This window comes from Eretmochelys imbricata, chromosome 13, assembly GCF_965152235.1.
Source record: "Eretmochelys imbricata isolate rEreImb1 chromosome 13, rEreImb1.hap1, whole genome shotgun sequence".
Classification (NCBI taxonomy): Eukaryota; Metazoa; Chordata; order Testudines; family Cheloniidae; genus Eretmochelys; species Eretmochelys imbricata.
In genome coordinates, this window is record NC_135584.1 from 32509892 (window position 1) to 32524303 (window position 14412).

General features: G+C 58.9%; 1 protein-coding gene across 1 annotated transcript; it reads left to right on the forward strand.

The window, feature by feature from the left end:
• Positions 1-1147: 1147 nt before the first annotated feature.
• On the forward strand, positions 1148-13919 carry LOC144273541 (uncharacterized). Its single transcript, XM_077832180.1, has 5 exons — positions 1148-2164; positions 3588-3649; positions 3909-4112; positions 5044-5216; positions 13500-13919. The coding sequence occupies exons 2-5, from the start codon at positions 3610-3612 to the stop codon at positions 13551-13553; spliced, it is 471 nt and encodes a 156-aa protein (XP_077688306.1). The 5' UTR covers positions 1148-2164; positions 3588-3609; the 3' UTR covers positions 13554-13919.
• Positions 13920-14412: the final 493 nt, after the last annotated feature.

Sequence of the window (14412 nt, forward strand, 5' to 3'; positions counted from 1 at the left end):
GTTGACCCGAGTGTGAACAACAGTGCCTGAGATTGCAGAGAGCCTGAGCCCATTGCTCCAAGAGGCGGGTCATGAGTTCCAAAGAGATGGTAAGTCTTACTGGGGGTTGGGAAGGGAGCATTTGCCAATGAGTCTGAAATGAAATGTGTCAGAAATAGCAACAAACAAATAAAAAAACAATACAAATCCATTTTATTCCTTAGGGTTTTGTTTCACATTGTGTCTGACAAATGACAGCTGAGGGATAATGAGGCCAGGGCGGCCTGGGGATCGACACTGTGATTTTTAGTGTCAGCAAACAGATTTCTGAGGGGAAACTGGGTGCATTTGCTGCCCATCCAGGGCCGGGATTTGGGGTCCCCTGGGTGTGTGTGTCTGGCAGGTCGGACCCTCCTTGGGGAAGGCAGCATGGCTGGGATGGACAGTGGGCATGCCAGTGAAATAGCCCCCAGAGGGCAGCAAAGGGTCAGGAAGGCGCAGTTTGGAGACACCCCCAGCCCCAATTCAGTGTGTGTGTGTGTGGGCAGTTTGCAGACATGCCCTAGCACAGTGGTTCTCAACCAGGGGTACAGCTGCCCCTGGGGTTACACAAGGGTCTTCCAGGGGTACCTCAGCTCCTCTAGAGATTTGCCCAATTTTACAACAGGTGACATAAAAAGCACTAGTGTAGTCCCTACAAACAGACATTTCATGCAGCCAATGCCTTGTTTATTCTGCTCTATACACTGGACACTGAAATGTCGGTGCGAGATTTATATTCCAGTCGATTTATTTTCTGATTGTCTGGTAAAAGGGAACAGCTCAGCCATTGGGGAGTCACAGGGTTTTGGGGCACGTTTGCATTTTTATGTCTGATTTTGCAAGCAAGTGGTTTTTAAGTGAGGTGAAATTTGGGGGTACGCCAGACACACCAGACTCCTGAAAGGGGGTACAGTCGCTATCTGGAAAGGCTGAGCGCCACTGCACCGGCACAAGGGGGGCTGTGTGGCGTGAAGGGTTTGCAGACGCTCCCTGGCTCCCAGTGGGTGGGAGGAACTTTGCGGACGTCCCCTGGTTTGCAGTACTGAGGACGGGGAGTTTGCAGACGCGCCCCGGCGGGGGGCGGAGCTAGTTTCCCTTCCAGCTGACTCAGGGCTTCGCTGTCCGGTGACCGAGGGGGAAAGTACCGCTGCTGCAGATCGGGCCCGTGGGATCAGGCTCCCCAGAGCACCCCCTCCTGGGGTCCATGGCCCGCCCTGGTCCTGCCTCCTGGGTTCATGGTCCCCTCCATCCTCTCTGGGTCCAGGGGCCCCTTCCATCTTCTCTGGGTCCTGACCCCTTCCCTTGTCCAGGGGTCCCCCCTGATCCCCAGACCCCGATCTGGGCCCATCCCCCTCATATGGGGCTTTGCCCCTGCAGCGTCTTCCCTCCCTGGGTGTGGGGGCCCTGTGTGCTGGGGCAGTTTGGGGGGGTTGGAGGGAGGTGACCCCTAAACCTTCCTGGTTCCAACTCACCCTCCCACCTTTCTGTTCCTTTTTGTACTTCTCCCTGCATGGATCTCCCGGCGCCCATCCCAGTGGCACCTGTCCTGCTCCCCATGGCTCCTGGGGGCTGTTGAGGGGGTGTTCCCCACTCAGACCTCACCCCCCCCGTACAGCGACTCGGGCGCTCTGCCAGAAGCAGCTGCAGCAGCCAGAGCTGCAGCCGGTGGCTTGCTGTAGCTTTCACGCCGACTCCCTTTCTCCGGTCTGGGAACTAGGCGTCAGAGTTAAATCCCAGCGACAAACAACCAGCCCTGCTTCCCCGGCAGAGCCTTTCCCGGGGCTTCCGCCATTTCCCGGTCTGTGGTGCTTACCCCGGAGTGGGCGAAGAGGTGCCTGGCTCCCGGCTGTGAATACCTGCTCCGTTGGGACACGGCAGCAGTGCAGGCCCTGCTATGGCACCGGCCCGGGGCTAGCGGTGGCAGGCAGATGAGGTCGCACTGGAGGGAAGGCGCACTAGCCATTGGCACAACTCACCTGGGGCTGTGGTGGATCCTCTGTGGCGGCCAGTGTTTGATGCGGGACGGACGGGGCTGGGCCTCAGTTTCCCCAGGAGTTTGTTCCAGGCCCTGCGGGTTACCCAGGTGATCCCAATGTTCCCGTCTGTCCTTGGAGCTGAGAATTCTCCAGCTGGCCCAGCGGCGGTGAGACAATATGGGGCCCCAAGAACGGGGTCTGGAGCAGTGTTCCCTCTAATTTTTTACGTGCATGCATGGAATGAATTTTGTTATGTGCAGCAATATGGAGGTGACGTGTGGTGGGGGTGGGGCCCAGGAATTTGGAGTGGGGGAGGGGGGTCAGGGCTGGGGTAGAGGGTTGGGGTGTGCGCTCTGGCTGGGGGTGTAGGTTCTGGGGTGGGGCCGGGGATGAGGAATTTGGGTGAGGGAGGGGGCTCAGGGCTGGGACAGAGGGTTGGGTATGGGATGGGGTGAGGGCTCTGGCTAGGGGTGTGGGCTCCAGGGTGGGGCTGAGGATGAGGGGCTTGGGGTGCAGACTGCCCCGGGGAGAGAGGACTCCCCCTAGCCCTCTCTCCCCGCAGGAGCTCGGGACCAGGCCAGGGGAGAGGCGCCTCTCTGCTGCAGCTCCGGCAGGGTGGGACTGGGCTGCGGGAGGGGTGCTTCTCCCCACCTTCGCGGCCCTCGGTAGCCAGCTGCACAGCCATGCAGCTTAGAGGAAATTTAGGTCTGGAGCCCCTCTTGGTCATGGCAGCTCTGGCATGCCTCGCCCCCCAGCACCCTCAGATCCCTGCTCCTCAAGGGGGACTCCCCGTGTGCTCAGAGCTGGGTTCCTGCTGCTGGAGATCCCAGCCCGCTGCTGGCCTTTCACCCCCGCCAGGCCCAGGCGGTCCGGCTCTGGGTCAGGGAGCAAGAGCCCCCAGCTGTGGCCAGGGCTGGACTTCGCAGCCTCAGGCCGGGGGGTTCATGGCGGTCACTCCAGTCCCGGGTGAAGGTAAATAGCAGCGCCCCCCCTCCCCCATCAGCTTGGAACAGCTGCTCTGTAAACCCCTTCTGTTCTTTGCGGGGCAATACCCTAGCTGGGTGAACAACTCCCCAGTGACCCACTCGGGTTCCCTGCAGCCCGGCACTGCTCCAGGCCCCCCCCGCAAGGGCTGGGGATAGAACCCAGAAGTCCTGGTTCCATGCCCCCTCTACCCCCGCTTAACCCACTAGTACCCACTCCCCGCCCAGAGCCAGGGATAGAACCCAGGAATCCTGACTCCCAGCCTCTCCCTACTCTAACCACTAGCCCCTCCCCTGTGCTCTGACCGAACCCCCACCCCTCCTTCCATCTGTCTGTCTGTCCATACATTCCTATACACTGCCCTCTACACTTCTCCACCCACCCCCATTGCTGGCTGGAACTGTGTGTGGGGAGGGGGGCCCTGGGAAGAGCCATCACTGTGATCTCTGAGCTAGGCCCTGTGAGCCTGTGGGACTCCCTGCCACAGGATTTGGCTGAGCAGGGGGGTGGGGTTGGGGTCTCAGAGCCATTGCTGTGGGGTGGGGGTACCCCGTGCCTGTCAGTTTTCCTAGGAATCCTGTATCTCACCCCGCTTCCCCTGCACAGATCCCCCGACCCTGGAGCCAAGATGACTCAGTGCGGCCTCCTGACCGGCTCCAACAAGTCGGGTAATTCAGGGCTGGGGGGCGGGGGTGGGACTGCGAGGGGGAGGGCAGCCCCATGGCTGACCCGGCCCCTCCCCTGGTGCCCATGGGGTATGTGGGGGGCTCGTAGATGACACCCCTCTCCCCTGGCACCCATGCGGGGGTCCCTGGCTGACATCCCCCTCCTCCAGTGCCCATGGGGGTCTGTGGGGTCCTGTAGCTGACCCGCTGTCCCCCCAGTGCCCATGGCGGGACCCCTGGCTGATGACCCTGTTCCCCCCAGTGCCTCTGCGCAGCGGCTCGGTGATGGTGCTGATCCGAGGCTTCGTGGCTGACATGGGCTGCGAGCTGCCCTACAGGAATGAGGAGCCAGGGCCCGTGGAGGCCGTGTTCGTATTCCCCGTGGACACTGAGGCGGCTGTCTACGCCGTCCAGGCCCGCCTGGCGGAAGCCTGTATCCAGGCCCAGCTCCGTGGAAAAAAAACAGGTACCAGGGGGCAAGTGTCCTGGGGGGGGAGAGGGCGCTCGTGGGGGGGACTGGGGGGGGATCTTGGGATGCCCCATCTCTCCAGCAGGCGCAGGGGCTGTACGGGAATGTGCTGGCTGGGGGATGGCAGGGGGATGTCGGGGTAACCACGTCTCTCCCTGCAGGAGCTGTATGGGGTGCTAGGGCTGATGGGGGTGGATTCTCAGAGCGCTGCTGGGGGAATCGGGGCAAGCGAGGGTTGGGGGACAGGACTGGGGGGTCTCGGCAGAGCTGGAGGTGAGAGGGTGGGGTGTCAACAGGCGGACACTGGGGCTCACTGCAGGTTTGGGAGGGCAGGGGCTGGGGGTGAGGGCAGGGGCTGGGGGATCTAAGGGAAGGGCGGGGGGAGGGACAGAAGAGTGGGGGAGGGGCTCTGGGGAAGTCGGGGTCATGGGGTGGCTGGGGAGGGTGGGGGATCTGGGGGGAGGGCGGTGTGGGGGGAAGGGACAGAGCAGTGGGGTGGGGCTCTGGGGCAGTCAGGGGGCGCTGAGTGGCTAGGGACTGTGGGGGACCTAGGAGGAAGGAAGTGCGGAGGGAGGGACAGGGCTGGGGCTCTGGGGGGCGCTGGGGGTGGTGGGGGATCTACGGGGAGGGCAGTGTAGGGGAGGGATGGGGTGGGGCTCTGGGGCTGTTGGGTGGTGCTGAGGGGCTGCGGATGGTGGGGGATCTGTGGGGAGGGTGGAGTGGGGGGAGGGACGGGGTGGGGCTGGGACTCTGGGGCAGTTGGGGGTTACTGGAGGGGCTGGGGGCACTGGGGGATCTAAAGGGAGGGCAGTGTGCGGGAGGGACATGGATGGGGCTCTGGGGCAGTCGGGGGACTGGGGGCTCTCGCAGGCTCACAGGACTCCACCCCATATCTGCCCCTTTTGGGGCTGGCCCCATCTCCCCGCAGGCTCCCTGATGGGCGACCTGGCTGTGATGGTGACCCTGCTGCCCAGCCTGCCTGAGGCGGTGCCGGGCCAGAGCCCAGCCAGGGAGTTCATCTTCCTGCCTGACCGCTCCGGCAGCATGGAGTGCCCCATGGACGGCCGAGACCACTCCCCCCAGCGCATCGACAGCGCCAAGGTACGGCCAGGTGGGAGGCCGCGCTCGATGAGCCCTGTCATGAATATACACGGAAGGGTAGCCACCTTTCTGGAGACAGTGCTATAAAATCGCTCCTGGCCAGAGACAAAGTCCTTTCACCTGTAAAGGGTTAAGAAGCTCAGGTGACCTCCTTGGCACCTGACCAAAATGACCAATGAGGAGACAAGATTCTTTCAAATCACCCCTCTTGTGAGACTCCCTAAATCCAGGGCAGAACAACAGGATCTTCTTCCCCCTGGATCCCCTCCTTGTCCCAGGCCAACTCCCTGTCTCTTTAAGGAGCAGCTGCTGATATCCCGCCTCCCCACAGCCCATAGCTGCTCAGCCTTCCTGGCTTTGTCTGCTGTGCCCACTCCTCGCACAGCTGGGCTCCATCTGCCAGCAGGGCCCAGTCAAGCCCTGGGTTCCCTCCAGGGCAGCATCTAAAGGTAGTTGGCCCCTCCCAGCCCACATTAACCCCCTCAGGGCTTGTGCAGGGGGGACATCCCATCACACCCCCCCGGTGCAGTTTTCATTGGTTGGGGCAAAAAACCAAACTGACTTCCAGCCTGAGCATTAAGTGTCTGGAGAGGCTGGGATGATGGGTCTGCCTACAATGGCATGTCGCCGATCTGTGACTGCTAGCAGCAAATATCTCCCACTGGCCGGTGATGGGGCACTAGCTGGGGAGGGCTCTGAGTTACTACCGAGATTCTCTCCTGGGGTCTGGCTAGTGGATCTCGCCCACATACTCAGGGTCTACCTGATCGCCATATTTGGGGTTGGGAAGGAATTTTCCCCTGGGTCAGATTTGCAGAGACCCTGGGTTGTTTTCTGCTTTCTCTGCAGCATGGGGCATGGGTCACATGCCAGTTTGAACTAGGGTAAATGGTGGATTCTCTATAATCTGAAGTATTTAAATCGTGAGCTGAGGATGTCTGTAACTCAGCCAGAGGTTTGGGAGTGAGTGGGCGAGGGTCTGTGACCTGCGATGTGCAGGTCAGACTAGACAATCACGCTGGTCCCTTCTGGCCTTAAAGTCTATGAGTCTAAGTGACCTCATTGTTCTCTGATTGAGGGGGGAAACTGAGGCAGCCCACAGCAGAGCCACACTCAGCTGCAATGGGGTGCTCAAGGAGGCGATGGTGCCCTTCTATACACCCTGGATCAATTGCATTTGAAACCCATTAATTTCACTAACGCTTTGGTTAGGTCAAAAATAATCATTCATAAAAACGCCCCAGAAAGCCTGCTTCAGTCTGTGCTTGTTAAAACCATCCCTGTTAAGAGCAGGTTAGACACGCCTGGCAGGGATGGTCTAGAGAATACTTAGTCCTGCCTGAGTGCAGGGGACTGGACTAGATACCTCTTGAGGTCCCTTCCAGTCCGACACTTCTATGCTTCTATTAGCCAAGCACCTTCTAAAAAGAACTCTCTCCAGTTAGCCTTGCAGCATCTGTGGCCATACAGAGACCTACAGGAGGAGACACACTGGTCATTAGAGCATCACATGCCCGAATGAGCACTCCAGGAGGGGTTCAGCCCAGCTCGGAGCTGGGCCCTGCCTGGAGAGCTCTCCAGGGCTTACAGGCCAGCGGCAGACATCAAGATAAGTGGTCCCTCCGAGGGCAATTAGCCTGGCGACACTGCTGGGAAATGCAGGGCTCAGGGGTGGTCTCGTGGGGGCTGATTAGAAGAGAAAGTCAGAGGCACTAATCAAAGTTAGACAGGGGATAGGACAGGTCTGTTCCTACAGCAAACAGCCCCGATGGGTAAAGTGACAGGGGTCAAGCCGCTCGCTCCCAGGGCCTGGGACAGGTGATGGGGCCTTCGTACATTCCAGCAGGCTCCCAGGGAGCAGGGGAACCTTAGCAGCGGGGAATGCAGTGAAACAGACAGATGAACAAGGCTCACTTTCCCATGCAGGTAGCAAAGGCAGCATGGCCCAGTGAGCAAAAGGCAATTCTGGGTTTCGAGGCCTCAGTGATTGATGGGCACTGCTGTCCTGCCCACTGCCCACAGTCCCCAGCTCTGCCCAGGTCCTCGGTTCTAAACCACAGTCCCCTTCTCTTCCACCCCAGGGCTCACACATGCACACAGCTAGGCTGGTGCCCCTCAATCCTGACCTAAGCTCCCTGTAAGCTACACAGCCATGCAGAAGCCTATCTAGCGCCACATGGGGGCTCAGGGAACCCGTCCCACCTAGCCTGGTCCCCAACCTGCTGCGGGAGGGGCACCACTCCCCCGGCTTCAACTCAGCCTGTGGCCCGGACCTGTTGCGGCCGGGGCGGCGCAGCCCAGACCCAGGTGCGGCTCTCCCCGGGCCTGGATCTTCTGGGGCTGGTGGAGGGATGCTTATCCTGTAGCCCCAGAGGTCCTGTGGCAGGGAGATGGCCTTTCCCCCTCAGCCTTGGTGCTGCTGTGGAGAGTACTAGGGGGAGTCCCCTCTCAACGCCACAGCTCCTGAGCACCCTTCTGCACCCCAAACCCCCCAGAGCCCACACCCCCAGCCAGAGCCCTCTTCCCCTGCCCCAGCCCTGAGCCCCTCATCCGTAGCTCCACCCCAGAGCCCAAACCCCCAGCCGGAGCCCTCTTCCCCTGCCCCAGCCCTGAACTCCTCATCCCCGGCCCCACCCCAGAGCCCGCATCCCCAGCCGCAGCCCTCTTCCCCTGCCCCAGCCCTGAGCCCCTCATCCCCGGCCCCACCCCAGAGCGACCTGAACGTGCTGGTATTTCCATCGAGTTTTGTGTACCAGCAGCCCAGTCCCAGGCCAGAACTGAGTCGTCTTCATACATCATCCCCCCCACGCCCCCCCACAGAGAGCAGGTGCCGAGGACACAGGGATTCAACCACACACTGAGCAGGTCTCGTTCCCTCCCGCAGGGGACAACAAAACACACACACAAATACACAGCAGATCCCATAGCCTCCAGCAGGGGGAACTGTCACGGAGTCCCCGGGCGATGCTCTGGATCGGCTCCCCACGAAGCCAGGCAGGACTCTGGGGGAGCCTCCTCTCTGTGAGCAGCCCGTCTGCAGGACACACAGCTCCCACAGCTTCCACCTTCCTGGGTCTGACCTCGGAGCATCCAGCATCCTCTGCCCCTCTGTGCGCCTCCCCCAGCGAGTCCGCCCAGGCAGGGTCCTGGGGAAGCCAGAGGGTCCTGCCCCCCAACTCCGCAGTCAGACGTGACTCTCAGCCAGCCCGTAAAACAGAGGTTTATTAGATGACAGGAACATGGTCTACAACAGAGCTTGTAGGTGCAGAGAACAGGACCCCTCAGCCGGGTCCATTTTGGGGGGCAGTGAGCCAGACAACCACGTCTGCCCTTCACTCCATGTCCCCAGCCAGCCCCAAACTGACTCACCCTCCGGCCCCCCTTCCTATGGGCTTTGTCCCTTTCCCGGGCCAGGAGGTCACCGGATTCCTTTGTTCTCCAACCTTTAGCTCTCACCTTGCGGGGGGGGAGGGCCAGGCCATTAGTTGCCAGGAAACAGGGTGTCGGCCATTCTCTGTGTCCAGACCCCTGCACACACCTGCCCTCTAGGGCTCTGCACTGATCATACACCCTTATCCCATCCCCTAGATACTTAAGAACTGCATAGGGGAAACTGAGGCACCCCCACACTATTCAGAGGAAATATTAAGAACAGTCCCACTTTGTCACAGGAACAGCCTCACATACTGTCCGGGATCCGCCGGATCGGTGCTGTGCCCCCAGCTTTGGAGCAGCTCCTTGCAGAACCCCCTTAGATGGGCTGGACCCCCAGGCCTCACCGCCTCTTGGACTGACCCTCAAGGGCTCCAGCCCTCCTGCCTCACCCCGTGAGCTCCATGGGGTGAGGCCAGCGGAGCCGGAGCCCAGGGAGAGCCATGGCCGTTCGGCAGGGACCAGGATTTGCAGCAACACTCAAGCAGCGCACACGAAACAGCCGGGTCTGTTCGTCCCTCGGGCACAGGGTAATATTATTATGACCCTGCACTTATGGCACTTTGCACGTTGGCAGAGAGAAATGAAAGCGAAAGCAGCATCGGTTCGGGTCAGCCCGGGGCCCACCCCAGCTGGAGCAGCGCCCTGTGTTCTGGCTGTGTCTGTCTGAGCTCCATAGTCTGTTCCCAGGAGAGAGAGAGATCCCAGCAGCCACCTCTTCCCCCCAGCTCCCACTTCCCCAGTCCTTCCTTCTCCAGCTGGGGTCTTTGCTCTGCTTCCCGGCTGAGATGGCCGGGGAGATCCAGGCGGCTCTGGCCCTGGCATCAGGTCACTGAGGGCTTTGTTCACGTGGGTCGGTTCTAGCCAGTTCCTTAACAACTCTTTGTTCCCCCGAGACAGGGAGGTGTCACCCACACATGTGTCTGTTAGCCTTTCCTGAAAACACAGAGTCCTTTCCCCCTGCTGGGCAACCACGCAGCAAATGGGGAAACTGAGGCACACAGCAGGGTCATAATAATATTACCCCCAAAATCCCCCCTTCCTCACATACACACAGTTATATAGCACCAACAACTGTCTTCATAGTGTGAATCAGACTTAGCCCCAGTGACTTAACCGGGGCGGATGCTGCTATACATCAGGGCACGTGAGACTGGCTTTGTCTCCAGAAGTCAGTTTCTAACCTTGATCTCACTGGCGTAAGTTTGGCAAAGGAGAAGAATTCATAATAACGACAGTTTGGAGCATGTGATGGGGATCCAGAGACCTTCATTGCAATCCTGGAGCTGCCCCAGCTTCCTTTGCGCCCTCAACCCAATCCCTCTGGCAAAAGTTTTCAAACTCAGGTGCCCCAAGGTAGCCAGGAAAAGCCCTGTTAATTGGAGTGGACAGATATCTCAGGCCTGCCCAGCAAGCCTGAAAAAAACAGGCTAAAACCAGACATTAAGGCGAATGTTTCCAAACTGCCTAAGGGATTTGGATGCCCAGGTCCTATTCCTCTCTAGGGGAGTTAGGCAGCTAACTTCCTTAGACACTGGTGAAAATTCCACAAGGCCCTTGAATACCTTAAAAAACCTGTCCCTGGACAATGGGATTAGGCACTTCAGAAAGTGTGACCCAGCCCTGCACTGTGCCTCAGTTTCCCCACATGGGGCTGAGGTCTATGGATGGGCTGGATGAGAGCTATGACCGGCATTCAGAGAGCAGCTTTTTAGGAGCTCAGGCTACATTTTATGGGAATTGTGTGTCCAAATCCCCTAGTCAGGACTTGGAAAATCTCAACCTTAAACTCTGTGGGACAGATCCTCAGGTGGTGTCCGTCAGCTGTCAGGCCATTGGGGGCACTGGGCCAGATCCCCAGTTGGCGTGACTCGGTTGTAGCTCCATTGGAGTCACCTCATCCCTGCGTGTGCTCACCTACAGTGATCAGAAGCATTTACCTTCCTAGACAGTGGGTGCAAAACCTGTCCCCGCTGAGATCCAAGGCCGAACTCCCGTGAGCCCCATCTTACCAGGACTGGCACCTGTGTGCATTAGCTGCTGGTGAATTAACAATACAAAGGCAAATCTGTGCGGGAGCCTAGCACCCTGCGAATTGATCCGATCATCCCTTCGTGTGTAACCGTATGGACTGACAAATGGGAGGGAAGCCTCTGGAAGCGAACCGGTAACGAGCGAGGATAGAGAACAAGGCTGATGTCGGTGAAATTCTGGTTGCTTCATGTGGTCAGCAGAGGGCAGCAACGGCTAAGGAATGAGGCAGAAGCCGCATTATAGGTGCTGGCTGGGAGGAGACGACTTACCGGTCTCTTCTGGCCTTGGTCTATGTGACCATTGTCACGGAGTGTGAGGGAGTCTGGGGCCTGCACCCCTCTTCCTGGGATTTACCGGGACTCTCAGCCAGCCAGTAAAACAGAAGGTTTATTGGACAATAGAAACATAGTCTAAAACAGAGCTTGTGGGTACAAGCAGGACCCCTCAGTCAAGTCTTTCTGGGGGGCAGGGCGCTTAGACCCCAGCCCTGGGGTTCCCTGCGTTCCACCATCCAGCACCAAACTGAAACCAGCCCCCATCCCCCCCAGCAGGCTCCCTCCTGCAGCCTTTGTCCAATTCCCCCGGCAGAGGTGTGACCTCCCCCTCCCTGTCCTGGCTCAGGTGACAGGCTCTCAGGTCTCCCATCCCCAGTGAAACTCCCCTGCCACATTCCCAGATCAACGCTCCCCCCTCGCTCCCCCCTCCCTGCTGCGTCACAACCATCTCCTCGGCCCTCCTGTGTCACACAAGCCCAGCACTAATCTCACCCTGGGCTGTGTTAACAGGAGGGTCGTATGCAGACACGGGAGGGAATTGTCCCGCTCCACTCGGTGCTGGTGAGGCCCCAGCTGCAGTCCTGGGCACCACATTTGAGGCAAGACATGGATAAATTGGAGAGTCTAGAGGAGAGCAGCAAAAGTGAGCAAAGGTTTAGAAAACCTGACCTAGGAGGAGAGGTTAAGAAAACCAGGGCCTGTTTCGTCTTGAGAACAGAAGTCTGAGGGGCGACCGGATAACAGCCTGCAAACGCCTTAGGGGGGGTTCTAAAGAGGACGGGAATCGATTGTTCCCCATGTCCCCTGAAGGCAGAACAAGCCGTAATGAGCTGAGTCTGCAGCAAGGCAGAATGAGGTGAGAACTCTCAGGGGAGTGAAGCTCTGGAACAGGCTCCCCAGGGAGGCTGTGGAATCCCTGTCACTGGAGGGCTTTAAGAACAGGCTGGACAAATGCCTCTCGGGGCTGGTCTAGGTTCCCCCTGCCTGACTCACGGATGAATGATCTATTGCAAGAGGAGACGTGAACATTTGACAAGTGAGGTTTCTTGTTCAGAACCATTTCTGGGTCCGTAATTGACTCAGCACAACCAGCATTCCGGGCCCGGGCCCTAGGCTGCTGCGAAGGGGGGTGGGGCAGAGCCCGAGTCCAGCTGAGACCCGGGTCCAAGTCCTGTTGTTTCCGGAGTCTGCGCAGTGCAGGGTGGATGAATTAGCACAGCCAGGAGAGCCAGGTCCAGCAAGCATAAACCCAGGCTTCCCATGCAGTGCGGACGCTCAGGCACTTGGAAGCCCCTCGTCTCCAAGCCGGGGTTTCCGCTGCCATCCAGACACGTTGCCACAGACAGGGCTCCAGAGAAGTTCCGTGCCCTCGGGGAGGGGGGGTCGTACAGACTGGGCCAGGCTGACTTTCCCAGAACCGAGGAACCAAAGAAATGCCTTTGGCTCTGAAAGGACGAGCGGGAACTGGCTCGGACCCATCACACGGCCAGGACTTTCTGTCACGGGGCCTGCGCCTTGGCGGAAGGGTGGGAAAGACTCTGGCCCACTAGGGCCCTGTAAGACTGAGGGTGACTCCTGCTTTGCTCAGTGTGTTTACATCTGTTTAATGTCTGTGACGCTTTTACCGCAGGAGAAGCCAGGAGTCCTGAGTCCAGGGCCACCCTGCTCAAGCCACTAGGCCATCTCTGCCTCCAGGAACCAGAGCAGAACCTGGGAACACTGTGGGCCAGGCCCCTGCTCTAGTCCCTACCACCCAAAGCCACCCCAGGGCCAAGCAGAGCAGCTAGGAACCGGGGACCGGATGGGCACAGAGGGGGCGTTACATGCTGGAGTGTTCAGACATTACTAGCTGTGGTGCACTACGGGAGGCCACGTACATGAGTACAGACAGTCGTACGATTTGCTTGAGTTATTCTGCGTGTGGATTTTCTCTCTCTCTATCTGAAGAACGTAGACAGCGCCTGCCTTGAAGGCCACTGAAGTTGGCTGGAAATGGGGATTTCCAAAGGAGCCTACGGGGACTAGGCAACCAGCTTCCGCCGACGGAGTTTATCTGAAGGCCACTGAAAAGACTCGGGCTGAAATTCTGCACCCGCTGGAGTGGAAGACAAAAGGCCCTTTGATTTCAATGGGGACAGGATGTCATCACTGGCATTTAAGTCCCACTGTTCATAGCGGGCGGTCAGAATTAGGATCTCTGAGTTCCATCTGCCCTTTGGGGGGAATCTCAGCCAAAGGGCTGCGTTCCTTCCCAGCGCTGGCTCAACGCAGTCGATCAGTTACCCGGTTTCCTGATCCTTCCCCAGAGCCTCCGTGCAGTGCGGGGCATGGGGCGGCGACAGGACCCAGGGGCTGTGCATTACGTTGGCTGAGTTGCCTTCTCAGACATGGAAAGGCTAAACTAGGGACATGACCAACCACAGAGTCACGTGGTGAGAGCAGTTCGACGGGGGTCGAGGCTGGTTAACACGAAGAGGGAAAACTGTTTGCTTCTTCGCTATTTTCCTGCAGTTCCTCGATAAACATAACGCTTCCTCCCCAGGGAATATTAGAGCTGAGGTCTTCCAGCGTTTGCTTGAGCCCCAGTACGTCCTGAGAAGGGCCCGATGCTGCCCAAGGTGGACCGTCAAGATGGATGGCCAGGTTTTAAGCAGTTCTTCCTTTGGTAGAGAATTCAGCAGCTGGTGAATGGGGACGGATTGACAACACACAGCACGTGGCAAGCGTCCTCTATCTGCTGCCCACTTCCACCTGTCAGCCTTTCCCACTGAATCGCATCTGCCAACCGAACACAGTTCAGCTGGAACATGTCTGACCAGCTCTCATTTGGACAGAGAGCAAATCAATTATGCGTGCAAATCCCTGGGCTACGGTTCACGTTCCCGACTGTCTATCGAAGAGAAATCTGCCATTATGACCAAAGAAGGTTGTTTTTGGACATGCAAAGATCCTGTCAGTCTGTCTGTCACATAGCTGAAGTCTATGTAGATGGGACTAAGTTTACAATCGATGGCTTGTGCAGGGCGAGGTCAGTGCAGCCACGTATGGGGTGGGGTGCAGGGGCTGTTAATAGAGGGACCCCTCAGTCATTTGGAAAAAGCGAAGAAATTTGTGACATTGACACTGGTGATCCAGAGGACTCCCCCACAATGCTGAGAGGAGGTGGCAACTGTGAGCAGCATGGGGCTTACTGAACACTGGGTCAGCGTGTGGTGGAGCTGGGGGGCAGCCATGGCTCCTCTTCAGCCAGCAGGAGCCGGATGCATCCAAATTGGTGGCAGTGGGATCCCAGCTGGGGGTTAGCTCCGGGTTGGGCACAGGCCGGCCAGGTGGGTCTGCACCCAGTGCTCCCTGCTGGCCCCTGGGGCTTCCCAGTTTGTGGCCCAGGGTAGCTTGGAGGGTGGGAATGGGGATCCCAGTTTGGGGGGGCTCAGAGCCTGAAGACAACAGGGCCA

Coding starts and splice junctions, on each gene's coding strand:
- LOC144273541 (XM_077832180.1), top strand. CDS start 3,610: ATGACTCAGTGCGGCCTCCTGACCGGCTCCAACAAGTCGG. Junction 3,650..3,908: donor GACCGGCTCCAACAAGTCGG/GTAATTCAGGGC, acceptor TGTTCCCCCCAG/TGCCTCTGCGCAGCGGCTCG. Junction 4,113..5,043: donor GCTCCGTGGAAAAAAAACAG/GTACCAGGGGGC, acceptor ATCTCCCCGCAG/GCTCCCTGATGGGCGACCTG.